Source organism: Magallana gigas, chromosome 7 (assembly GCF_963853765.1).
Source record: "Magallana gigas chromosome 7, xbMagGiga1.1, whole genome shotgun sequence".
Lineage (NCBI taxonomy): Eukaryota > Metazoa > Mollusca > Bivalvia > Ostreida > Ostreidae > Magallana > Magallana gigas.
The window spans coordinates 26,798,459-26,812,412 of NC_088859.1; the positions used below are offsets into that span (position 1 = coordinate 26,798,459).

The 13,954-nt window shown below is 36.2% G+C and overlaps 1 protein-coding gene across 1 annotated transcript; it reads left to right on the forward strand.

Moving 5' to 3' along the window:
* The first annotated feature begins 31 nt into the window (after nt 1-31).
* Nucleotides 32-13,584, forward strand: LOC105321017 (actin-related protein 2/3 complex subunit 1A). The gene is made up of 13 exons (XM_011419181.4): nt 32-185; nt 433-506; nt 598-749; nt 1,365-1,470; nt 1,743-1,860; nt 2,296-2,355; nt 2,588-2,694; nt 2,917-3,019; nt 5,848-5,923; nt 6,236-6,339; nt 6,610-6,696; nt 12,931-13,021; nt 13,287-13,584. Exons 2-13 carry the CDS (start codon nt 443-445, stop codon nt 13,323-13,325), a joined length of 1,107 nt encoding a protein of 368 aa, XP_011417483.2. The 5' UTR covers nt 32-185; nt 433-442; the 3' UTR covers nt 13,326-13,584.
* The last annotated feature ends 370 nt before the right edge of the window (nt 13,585-13,954 follow it).

The window sequence follows — 13,954 nt, forward strand, 5'->3', positions numbered from 1 at the left end:
AAAAAGTTTTAACTGTTGTTTAACTGTGAAGTTGGGAAATTATTTTCGTATATGAGTCAGGAGGGCGTGCACTATCAGTTCACTTCCTGCTCAGATTTGATTTGAGGAAGAAAGGAGCACGACAGGCAGGATTAAGAAAAGAGTTTGAGATACATTCGTGTCGACTGACCAGAGTCCACGGATTAGTAAGATTAATTTACACTTGTTTCAGAAGGAAAAACTTTCTTGTTTATCATTTTGACTAGCAGTTTGGCAATAAACAAACGAATTTCCTAGGATATATTTCATTTCCTGAAGACCATTTTATGATTTCTCCAATATAGCCACTCCACGTGCATAAACTTACTTTTGATGTGTTTTAGCGCATCATTTTGATAAATGATTTTAAGTGTATATGCAATTTGCTTAAATTATTGCCATTTTCTATTTCAGGATTGAAAAAATGTCTGCATACAGTTTTGGTGTAACCCCTATCACCTGCCATGCATGGAATGGGAAGGGAGATGGTAAGATTGATTAAACACTGGCATACTTGGCTAATTTCAAATGCAAAGTTTATTCATTTCATTCAATACATATTTTTCTAACAACTTACAGAGATAGCAATATCCAAAAATGATCAAAACATCGAAATTTACAAGAAGACCTCGGGGGGATATGATCAGACTGCTACCTTGTCTGAACACGGTCAGCGGGTCACAGGAATAGACTGGGAACCCCAGCACAATAGGATTGTTACCAGTGGAGCTGTAAGTATATTACCATGCATTCATTATGCAATTTTGTTAGTAAAGGCACTATATGATTGGCCAGATAAGTTAGCTTGATACATTGATATACAATGATTTATTGGTTACATATGAGACTTTTGTGAACTATTCCCCTAAATAACAGCTAGTGCATTTCAATTCCATAAAAGGAAGGACAAACTTTTTACTTTCTCTTCACCGTTGGCAGGGTTGTCTCTAAAATTTGAAGTAGAAGGAAGAAATGAAAAAGTAGAAGGGGGGTCTGGAGGTCTTGCTTATAGCTGCATTGTGTTGAAATGAAATAGTAGCCGGGTAATTAAGGCATTATAGGCGGGGGAATTTCCCGCCTCCCAGGTCTTAGAGACAACCCTGCCGTTGGCATAAAATTCAACTATAAGGAAGTACCAATATTAGAAAGCTTTGTGGCTCTGAACTTTACCCAGACCCTGTTTATACTTGTATATAAAACAGGCAGCTGTAAAAGTCAGTTTTAACTTATTATTAATTAATTTTGCATTATAATTGTCATTGTTAAATTGAGGGATTGAAAAATTCTGCAAATAAATATAAAAATTGATATTCTACATACAATAACTTCCATGTGTTTATATACAGGATAGAAATGCCTATGTTTGGGAGTTCCAGAGTGGGGCTTGGAAGCCATGCCTGGTCATTCTGAGGATCAACCGGGCAGCTTCTTGTGTCAAGTGGTCACCAAATGGTAAGGCCAAACCTTGGACCCATTCCCATTAAATTATTTAAATAATGGTATTTTTCATATACCCCATCTGTCTGTATAAGGTACCAGTAATCACTCTTCTAGAACCTGTACGATGATTAAATACAATCAATGAAATTTAAAATGAGATGTTTAGTTGTAAGGTTTTTCTTATTTAGAGACTAAGAAGCAGGTAATATATGTATTGGTATATATGTATTGGTAACACTGTTTCACTAGTCTTATAATTTTGTTGTTGTTTGATTTTCTTACAGGTGATAAATTTGCTGTGGGCAGTGGCTCCAGGCTTGTCTCCATTTGTTACTTTGAGGAGGAGAACCATTGGTGGGTCAGCAAGCACATCAAGAAGCCCATTAGGTCCACCATCACCTGGTATGAATTTAGATTTAACTTTTTATTAGACTTTTTATGAGTCTAGGTGGAGCATCCCTTTGATATGAGAGACAAATTTCAATTAAATTATTGGTACTATGAGAATATTATAAAAAGAATGTTTTTTTTTAAAATTGTATATGCATTTTAATGACAATTCAAGACTTTAAGAAAAAAACAATTTATGCAGAATCAAAATTTCATCATGGTCCACAAAAGATTGAAGAACTGAAATAACTTGATACACTCTACTACATGGAATTATGAAATTGAAAGGAACTACTTGTACTTACTTTTTCATTTAAGAGAAAAAGTCACTAAACATATTTTGGGTTTAAACAAATATGCAGGGAAAGTTCCACCATTTGAATTGTTTGTAAACAAAAAAATATTTCAATAAAACTAAGGTATTGTATTATCCACATGCATTTACAGCTTGGACTGGCATCCAAACAATGTCCTGATTGCTGCTGGATCTTCTGATTTTAAAGCAAGGTAAGTTAGTCACATTTGCATCATCCAAAGCTGTAAATTCACCATTTGAAATTAACAAAGTTTAACACACCTGGTAAATGTACCTTTTAAATTGTTTAACTTTTCTGCCATGGTAAATTTTGAGAGTTTGTCAATAAATATTTGAATAATGTTACAGTCTTGAAACATGTACATTTACAAAAACATATCTGCCCCATGTATTTAATGTTTTATATTTTGATTTTACTTTCAGGATTTTCTCTGCTTACATAAAGGAGATTGAAAGCAAACCCACATCAACCTGCTGGGGAGCTAAGATGCCTTTTGCCAACTGCATGTTTGAGGTGTCCAATGGAGGAGGTAAATTATGAAAGGAAAAGAATTTTGGATAAATTTATTTCTCAAGTTAAATTCAACAACTTGTACATTCATGAATTTTCTACCTCACTATACACAAACAATTTTTGATATGATGAAACACTAAAAGGGAAACGTGGCTTTGGAAATTGACAGTGGAGCTTGATAGGCAGAGAATTGTTTTTAAAAGAAATTAAAAACTGTTTTTGTTTTGACTATTTTCAGGTGGATGGGTTCAAGATGTCTCTTTCTCAGCCAGTGGAGAGTTGCTGGCCTTTGTGGGACATGATTCCAGCATCAGTGTAGTAAATGGAGCCAACAACCAGCAGTAAGTTCTCCATGCATTCATATAACTTCGTAAATAAAAGTGCAAGAAATAAGACTATAAAAATGTGAAATTTTGTATGGTAAATCAGCCATATAAATGCCTCTGATATACATGTATGATCTATTCACTGTACCAGTATATATGTATGAGTACTTTCAGTACTTTGATTGGAATTTTTAATGAATTTCTTTTTTAGCTCACCTGAACCGAAGGTTCAAGTGAGCTTTTCTGATCACCCGTTGTCCGTCGTCCGTCCGTCCGTCCGTCCGTCCGTCTGTCCGTCTGGCTGTAAACTTTTCACATTTTCAACTTCTTCTCAAAAACCACTGGGCCAAATTTAACCAAATTTGGTACAAAGCATCCTTATGGAAAGGGGATTATAAATTGTTAAAATAAAGGGCACAGCCCTTTTCAAAAGGGAGATAATTGCGAAACAGTGAGTATAGGGTGCATGTCTTTAAAAATCTTCTTCTCAAGAACCACTGCACCAGAAATGCCAATATTTACACAAAAGCTTGTATATATAGTGAAGATTCTAAATTGTAAAAATCGTGACCCTCGGACCAAAACTGGGGCCCCAGGCGGGGTTCAAAGTTTAACATAGAAATACATAGGAAAATGTTTAAAAAATCTTCTTCTCAAGAACCACTGCACCAGAAATGCCAATATTTACACAAAAGCTTGTATATATAGTGAAGATTCTAAATTGTAAAAATCGTGACCCTCGGACCAAAACTGGGGCCCCAGGCGGGGTTCAAAGTTTAACATATATAGAAATACATAGGAAAATGTTTAAAAAATCTTCTTCTCAAGAACCACTGCACCAGAAATGCCAATATTTACACAAAAGCTTGTATACATAGTGAAGATTCTAAATTGTAAAAATCGTGACCCTCGGACCAAAACTGGGGCCCCAGGCGGGGTTCAAAGTTTAACATAGAAATACATAGGAAAATGATTAAAAAATCTTCTTCTCAAGAACCACTGCACCAGGAATGCCAATATTTACACAAAAGCTTGTATACAAAGTGAAGATTCTAAATTGTAAAAATCGTGACCCTCGGACCAAAACTGGGGCCCCAGGCGGGGTTCAAAGTTTAACATAGAAATACATAGGAAAATGTTTAAAAAATCTTCTTCTCAAGAACCACTGCACCAGAAATGCCAATATTTACACAAAAGCTTGTATATATAGTGAAGATTCTAAATTGTAAAAATCGTGACCTTCGGACCAAAACTGGGGCCCCAGGCGGGGTTCAAAGTTTAACATAGAAATACATAGGAAAATGTTTAAAAAATCTTCTTCTCAAGAACCACTGCACCAGAAATGCCAATATTTACACAAAAGCTTGTATATATAGTGAAGATTCTAAATTGTAAAAATCGTGACCCTCGGACCAAAACTGGGGCCCCAGGCGGGGATCAAAATTTAACATAGAACTACATATGAAAAATGTTTAAAAATTTTCTTCTCAAGAACCACTTCACCAAAAATGCCAATACATACACAAAAGGTTGTATATATAGTGAAGATTGTAAAAATCGTGACCCCCGAACAAAAGTGGGGCCCCAGGAGGGGTTTAGATTTTAACATATATAGGAAAATGTTTTAAAATCTTCTCAAGAACCATCGTGCAACTGTTTGGGATATTACTATGCATACATGTACATCCTTTAATAATGTAGATTCAAAAAATTGTAACTCCCGGACAATTGATGGGCACCAAGAGGGGTTCAAAATTTAAACATTTTAAAAAAGAAAGGAAAACTTTAAAATTTTCTACTCAAGAACTACAATGTTTTAGTTAGTGGAATATCTATGCATGCATCCTTCGCTTATGTAGATTCCTAATTCGTAAAATCGTGACCCCCGGACCAATAATGGGGCCCCAAGATGGGGTCAAAGTTTATTATAGAAATATAAAGGTAACAGGTTAAAAAATCTTCTTCTCGAGAACTACAATGCTTCAATTTGTGAGATTACTATCATGCATACAACCTTGGATAATGAAGGTTCGACAGTTTTAAAATAGTGACCCCTGGACTAATACTAGGGACCCAAGATGGGTTTAAAGTTAAATGTAGAAGTACCGGTATATATGGAAAATGTTTAAAAATCTTCTTTTCGAGAACTACAATGCATCAATTTGTCAGATAACTACGTAAGCACCCTCAAATAGTGTAGATTCGAAATTATAAAAGCCGTGACCTCAATCTAATACTGGGGCCCCAAGAGGTGTTCAAAGTTAAGCATAGAAATATAGAGGGAATATGTTGAAAAATCTTTTTCTAGGGAACTATAATGCTTCAGCTTGTGAGATAACTATGCAAGCATCCTTAAATAATGTAGATTCCAAATAATTAAAACTTTAGCACTGGACTAATACTGTGGCCCCAAAAGGGGTTCAAAGTTTAACATAGAAAGATATATTGAAAATGTTTTTAAAAAGTTCTTCTCGAGAACTATAATGCTACAGTTTGTGAGATTACTATGCAAGGATCCTCAAATTGTGTAAACTCTAATGTAGTGGAACCAAGAGTTATCTTTCTTAATGTTCTGTACAGTCTGAGAGTTATTCCTCTTGAAGTGGAACTCTTCTACGTTCAGTTTTTCAGGTTGTGTACGTGCGGTCCCACGCAGTGCTACACATTTTCATTCCTTTTTTACTATTTATGTTGTTCAAGCCAACCATAAACCTCGGACCATTACTGGGTCCCCAGAAAGGGGTTCAATGTTTAAAATAGAAAAAGCATATGCTACGAAATGTAATGTTACAAGGAACTGCTGTTCAGGTGAGCGATGTGGCCCATGGGCCTCTTGTTTTCAGATTAGCAGTGCTGAAGGGAGCCTTTCTGCCTATGTTGAGTCTCACCTGGATCGGACCTCACAGCATTGTGGCAGCAGTAAGTGATTCAATAGGCTGAGCATTTCCATAATATAGTCCCCTCCTTATTATAGAGCTGAAATTCAGACAATGATTTTGAAAAGATTTTCTTGAATGCACAAGATAGCTTTTTATATACTTGTTTAACTTCAAACACAAGCAGTGTCAAAGTATTGCAACTGAAGTTATTTTTAAAAATCAAATCACTTCAGTTTCTTAGTGTAATCACCTAACATTTTAGCCTGTTCCAGAAGGGAAAGGTATTGATCAGTTATTTTCAGATTATCATCAATACCTGTATTGGCTTATCTTTTTTTTTTTTTGATTACAGGGACATGACTGTGTCCCCAAGTTGTTCCGGTACAGCGATGACGGAAATGTGACCTTTGTCAGTGACCTTGACATTGCTCAAGAGAAGGAAGCGGGAACTATGAGGTAATTAAACTTATTATAGGTTATGTGACCCTTTATCATTATAACTTCTGAGCCAGAGGAATTCACTAAACATTAAGATATATCAGTTCCAAAGATTTTAAGAACAAAGTGATATGGTGTATCTCTGTAAAGCTGAAAATAAGTCTAGTTTATAACAAGTCTTTTTATTTATTCCCCCCCCCCCCACCCAATGTTCTCTCTCTTCTTTTTTTGTGCCATACACAAGAATTCATCAGATGTTATCATGTGGGTGATTCTCAATATTTTCAGTGCTATGAACCGTTTCCGAAACTTGGACAAGAAGGCCACGGCAGACTCGTCCACTGAACTGAAAACCAAGCACCAAAACACAATCACGTAAGAGAACACAATTTTGTAATAATTGATTGTGTTATTTTCTTTAAAACCTTTAGTAGCTTTTTCATCATGTACTGTATTCAGTTTTAAATTGGGATTGAATCTTTTTAAGGATTCTTAGGCAGTTGGTAATGTTACGAAATTTATTTCTCACATCCCAATACACATTCCCTGTTGCAATAAAGGTCCATATACACCATATGAAGTGAATTTCCGTTTAATACATCGCATGATGATCATTCGCTGTGTACTAAGATATTTTATTCATATGTTCTTTGTTTACAATTACCAATCAATGTCGAAATTATCGGCGAGAAATTATCCCGAGTTTCCTCGACGATTCATTTGGTCTTATTTATATTTCCATGCATCATTTAAACCCTTTCGTTTCATGAATTCCTCAATCACAACTCCCTCTATTGCCTTTCGATAATACATATCGTCAAAACGCCGTTATTCACGTGTTTCAGTTCTCCCATCTTGTTTACTGCTTTCCCCATAACGGCGGGTTTGTATAGCATGCGGTATGACGTCATAACGGCCGAGCCCGATGCCTTAAATAACGAGCTCAGCTGTTTGCACGGCAGTTGGTTTGGTCTGCTACGGCAGATCAGACGGTCGAGTCCACATCTGGACAACATCCACACACTGGAAATGACCATGGAAATATCCCGTTGGGTAAATGCTCGATAATTTAGCAGTGGGAGCTGATGCAATAACCTTTTATTAATCAATTTATTATATTTAAGTATATAGGCTACAGGGGAAAGATTGTATAGGAACGGGACTCCCGCACGGTTAAGTGGGATATTTAGAGCTATATTAAGGGTTTTGGCTATTTGTAATATTTGTATTTTAATCCCATCAAGTTGGGAATTAATTGATGTTATATTTACACTCCCAGAGTCATGGGACTATCCTCGTTTAATAAACTGAAATATCTATATTTTATTTGAATCCTGACTTTGAGTTTTCTTTGGTACCAATATACAGATTTGGGAGACCCACAAGTTGCGTTTCACAACATCCCGGGTTATATATAAAACCCAAGTTCATTAAAATATAATTTATAAGCGGGACAGTTTTAAAAACGCAACATTGGTGTCAGAAGTGGGATAGTTTTAAAAACGCAACATTGGTGTCAGAAGTGGGATAGTTTTAAAAACGCAATATTGGTGTCAGAAGTGGGATAGTTTTAAAAACGCAACATTGGTGTCAGAAGTGGGATTATTTTTTTATTCCCAATATATCTGATTGGACAAAGAACATAAACTCAAAATAACATTTTTTTAGTAGTAATTTTTCTATAAATTTTTGTGTAAAAATGTCCCGGGAGAATAGTCCATTGGGAGATTCCGGTGAGATAATCTTCAATCCAAGATCAGTTGGGATAAGTGAAGATGCATCTCAAGGGGGAAGTGACTTCAGAAATTCTTGTTCTCCCGATTTATCATCAGCTCCCACAGCGTCTGAAAATGTAAATGAATTATTGTTAAAAGCTATTGAAACAATGAATAGGGATGTGGTTTGCATGAAACAAGATTTGGGTGAGGAATTGTCCCACATTAGGGAAACGTCCCGAGGTTTACAAGAGAGAATTGGGATGCTGGAAAACAATGTTAATGTAAATTCCCAGTCAGAGTATGGGAGACATACAGAACATGTAAATCCCAGGCATTTACCATTTGTAGGGGCAGGGGAGAGTTTCCACTATGACAGAGTCCCATACCCCCCATTTCAAAGGGTCAATAGAAATGAAAACAGTCGTCAAAATATGGTGTTCAATCCAAAGCCCACAGTATCTCTAAAACCTCAAACATATGATGGGTCTGAAGATTTTGAGGAATATTTATCCCAATTCAAAATACTGGTTGATTTGCATGGGTGGGATTATTGCACCAAATCCCTTTATCTGGCCAGTAGTCTTACTGGGAATGCTAGAGCAGTATTGGGAGAGCTAAGTGAAATTCAAATAAGGGACTTTGATTCCCTAGTCAAAGTTCTCAGCATGCGCTATGGGTCAGTGGAAAGATCAGAAATGTTCAGGGCAAAACTAAAAAATAGAGTAATGGGAACCAAAGAATCTCTATCGGAACTATCCCAGTCTATTAAAAAGTTAGTCCGTCAAGCCTATCCTACAGGTGACCCAAACTTGTTAAACATTTTGGCACTCGATCATTTTATAGATGCCCTCCCAGATCCTAACATGCGGTTACGGCTCAGAGAATCCCGGGTAAGAGATATAGGGGAGGCCGAAATTATGGCCATAAGATTGGAAACGTACAAAATGGCAGATGCCCAGAGGCAAAGACCAATTAACGTTGTTTCTTCCAATGCCCCAAAAGATGAAAATAAAGAAATTATATCTCTCCTGAAAAACATTCAGGATACCTTAAGTCAAACAAACCAGAACTCCCAAAATTTTGGTAGACTTCCACAAATGCAGAGAAATCCCAGTTTCAGAAATTGTGACAATGGGAGAAGTTATCAAAATAGGTATAATGGGGGAAATAATCAGTTCAGAAACCATAATATGGGAATCCCTCAGTGGAAAAACCATAGGTTTAATGACAGCTTTCACTCTCAAAATAGAGACCAATCAAACGGTCAAACGTCGGGTTTAAGGGGCGAAAGTCGGCGTCCTATGGCAACAAGCCTCGGAAACAGTCAATAAAGAAAACTAAAGGGGAAGATCCGGTATCAAGAGATAAGAAAACAGAGTGTACAATTGAAAATGAAAGTATTGAGAAGAGTAAAAATAATCCCATCTCTACATTTCCTAAGTCAGTTCCCAAGAGCATAATAGTGGGAGATGTAAAACAAGGCAATGAAGGAATTTTTATAACAGGGAAGATTGGGAATACTAATACAACAATTTTAGTGGATACCGGATCAAGTGTGACAATTATTAACCCCAAATTATTAAGAGAAGTAGATTTAGAAAATAGATCAGATTTAGTTATAACTGAAAGTAGCCTTAGATTGAAATCAGCTAAGGGAGATGACATCCCAGTAGTGGGAGAGTGTACACTCAGTATTTTTCTTGGAAATTTTGAATACTTCCACAATGTAGTCATAGCGGAAATTAAAAATAGTTGTATATTAGGAGTTGACTTTATGTCAAAGTTTGCTTGTGGTATTTGCATGAAGCAGAGATTATTTAGGATACAGGGAGTAGAGATCCCTTATTTTAGTGACCAATCAGAGATTACGGAATGTAGCAGAATTGTTTTATCAGAGGATTTAGTTGTTCCTCCCAATTGTGAATTTGTAGCACCCGCTAGAGTAGAGAGCCCTAATTTTTATAGAGGGCAAGCTATTGTTGAACCAGTAGAGAAATTTATGGAGAAGAAAAATGTACTTGTGGCAAAGTCATTAGTTAAGGTGTCAGGGGAGAGTGTCCCATTACGATTTTTGAATTTTAGTTGTGAGAGTTTAAAACTCTACAAAGGGAGTGTGGTAGCTACAATTGAAAGAGTTGAAGACGTAGATGTAGAAAATGCTGATACAGAAGTAGTTAGGTCAGTGTGTTACAGAGATGAGGGGGATCCCTCGGCTTTACTAGATCATTTAGAACAGATTATTGACAAGGTTCATGAGAGCATAAGTGTTGAAGAGAAGCAAAAATTAGCAAACTTTTTGAAAGAATACCAATCAAGTTTTTCATGTTCATCATCAGATATGGGAAAGACAGACTTAGTTAAACATTCCATCAATACGGGTAATGCAAGACCCATTAAACAACCCCCTAGGTGTATTCCCTTAGCCAAAATGGCCGAAGTGAGAAGGGAGATAGATGATATGTTAGAAAGGGAAGTTATTGAGACATCAGACAGTCCATGGAGTTCTCCCATAGTCCTTGTTAAGAAAAAGGACGGGACAATCCGGTTCTGTATAGACTATAGAAAAATAAATGATGTCACTGTTAAAGATAGCTATCCTATACCTAGAATTGATACTACGTTAGATGCGTTGTCTGGAGCAAAATGGTTCTCCACTATAGATTTAAAGAGTGGGTATTGGCAGGTGGAGATGAAACCTGAAGATAAGCCCAAAACTGCTTTTTCAATCCCAGGGGGTAGTCATTGGCAATTTTTGAAAATGCCATTCGGCTTGTGTAATGCCGGAGCCACTTTAGAGAGATTAATGGAGAGAGTATTGTCTAACCTCTCCTGGAAGGTCTGTTTGGTATATTTAGATGACATTATTATATTGTCCAAAACTTTTGATGAACATTTAGAGAATCTGACACAAATTTTTGAGAGGTTAAAGGGTGCAAATTTAAAAATGAACCCAAAGAAATGTATTCTTTTACAAAAAGAGGTATCCTGTTTAGGAGATACTGTTAGTGCGGAAGGGGTTATACATGTAGTAGCTACTGACCTTCCACAAATAGAAGAAATCAAGCAAGAGCCAATTCATAGAAGTATTAATGAAGTACCCAGTCATCGAGGTCCTTGCTTGTACCATTGGAACCTTATCGATAAAGCTAGACCATTGTATAACTTGATGGAGAAAAACATTGAATTTGTGTGGAACAAAGACTGTAATAAAGCCTTTGACAAATTCAGAAGAGCCTTGATAAGTACTCCCTTCAGCATACCCAAAGGAGGAAAGATTGTCTACCCTAGATACGGACCAGTCGTTTAAAAGCGGATTTCAACTGAATAAAGACTATGTGATAATTTGTCAGGAACAATGAATCCATTTGATATTTAAAGAAAAATTACCAGGACTGAAGTTTTCGTGAAGTACCATCAGGAAGTGTCTGTCATCATGAACAGCTGAGGATGGATCTTTCAGGAGTTGGAATATTCTGCAAGTGAAATGAAACAATGGTGATATGATATATTACATGTTTATTATTACCTGTGATACTATTTGTATATGTGTTGATATTATTGATGATTTGTTTTATATGTATTGTTATGTTAAAAACAAGTATAATTACCCTTTTCTACGTTAGGTAAGAAATTCACTTGAGATCAGATGGTTGATTCCATTCGAGGACGAATGCTTTTCAAGGGAGGGAGCTGTGTTACGAAATTTATTTCTCACATCCCAATACACATTCCCTGTTGCAATAAAGGTCCATATACACCATATGAAGTGAATTTCCGTTTAATACATCGCATGATGATCATTCGCTGTGTACTAAGATATTTTATTCATATGTTCTTTGTTTACAATTACCAATCAATGTCGAAATTATCGGCGAGAAATTATCCCGAGTTTCCTCGACGATTCATTTGGTCTTATTTATATTTCCATGCATCATTTAAACCCTTTCGTTTCATGAATTCCTCAATCACAACTCCCTCTATTGCCTTTCGATAATACATATCGTCAAAACGCCGTTATTCACGTGTTTCAGTTCTCCCATCTTGTTTACTGCTTTCCCCATAACGGCGGGTTTGTATAGCATGCGGTATGACGTCATAACGGCCGAGCCCGATGCCTTAAATAACGAGCTCAGCTGTTTGCACGGCAGTTGGTTTGGTCTGCTACGGCAGATCAGACGGTCGAGTCCACATCTGGACAACATCCACACACTGGAAATGACCATGGAAATATCCCGTTGGGTAAATGCTCGATAATTTAGCAGTGGGAGCTGATGCAATAACCTTTTATTAATCAATTTATTATATTTAAGTATATAGGCTACAGGGGAAAGATTGTATAGGAACGGGACTCCCGCACGGTTAAGTGGGATATTTAGAGCTATATTAAGGGTTTTGGCTATTTGTAATATTTGTATTTTAATCCCATCAAGTTGGGAATTAATTTATGTTATATTTACACTCCCAGAGTCATGGGACTATCCTCGTTTAATAAACTGAAATATCTATATTTTATTTGAATCCTGACTTTGAGTTTTCTTTGGTACCAATATACAGATTTGGGAGACCCACAAGTTGCGTTTCACAACATCCCGGGTTATATATAAAACCCAAGTTCATTAAAATATAATTTATAAGCGGGACAGTTTTAAAAACGCAACATTGGTGTCAGAAGTGGGATAGTTTTAAAAACGCAACATTGGTGTCAGAAGTGGGATAGTTTTAAAAACGCAATATTGGTGTCAGAAGTGGGATAGTTTTAAAAACGCAACAGTAATTTCAAGACAACACTTTTAATTTTGTATGATAATAGTACATTCATTACCTCACAGTATATTTGAGTACAGGTGTACATGTTTACCTACATTTACCTTGCTACCTTTTTTTTGGGCAGGCAAGTGTCTATTTACTCCGGAACTAAGGATAACTGTAACAAGTTCTGTACAGCAGGAAAGGATGGACAAATGATTATTTGGGATGTCAAGGTACATGTCTATTAAAGACCTAACATTTTGGAAATGCTAAGTATTTCCCAAACAATAATGTGTCATTTTCAATGTCTACTTAGTCATATAAAATAAAGTAGCAAACACTGTTAAGAATTGAAAGAGTTGTAAAATGTCATTTTTTTTCATGTAGGAAATTTTTTTAATACTTGCATATTGATATTTTAAAATGTCAGTCAATTTGTATATGAATTAAAGAGAAAATTGATGATTATTTACTCCATACTCTTTTTTCTGTTTTCAGTCCCTGGAGAGCTCCATTTCTGGCTTGAAAATTTCTTAAATAGTGAAACCACTGTCTTTCAAGGATTTTTATTCCTTTTTATACTTCATTACTCTTTATGGACCATGTAAACCTTTGTTCCCCGTGACAATGCTTTGCTGAACATTCTTTTTCCTGAGCAGTTACGATTAAAAACCAGACCAGCACATGTAGATGTGTTTTGTTTCAGTGTCTATTTTTTAATGGATAAATCACCTATTTGAATTTACACTATGTACTCTTTTCCAAATAAAATATGTACATCCATGATGTAAAATTACTTGTGTTTTTATATGTGTTTGTTATTCAATTTTTACAAATCTTGAGGCTCATTACCGGTAAATGCATAATGGGATGGGAGAAAGAATGAGGATTCGTACCTGGGCCCCCTGAATGTCTAGTGGGGTGTTCTACTAACTGAGCTAAGTGGCACCAGTATTCAATCCAGTCTGACCAACACACATGTATTGAGCCAGAGCTCATATCTGAACAAGGTTTCTGTGGTGCTAGGCAGATGAGAGTGATTGACTCCCCCTGGAATGGATTTTATCATAACATGTATATGATACATGTATATTCTTTACTTTAATCAAGAACAGGGTTAGGAAGGATCCTGGGGCATCTGCCCTTCCTACTTTTGCATTACAAGT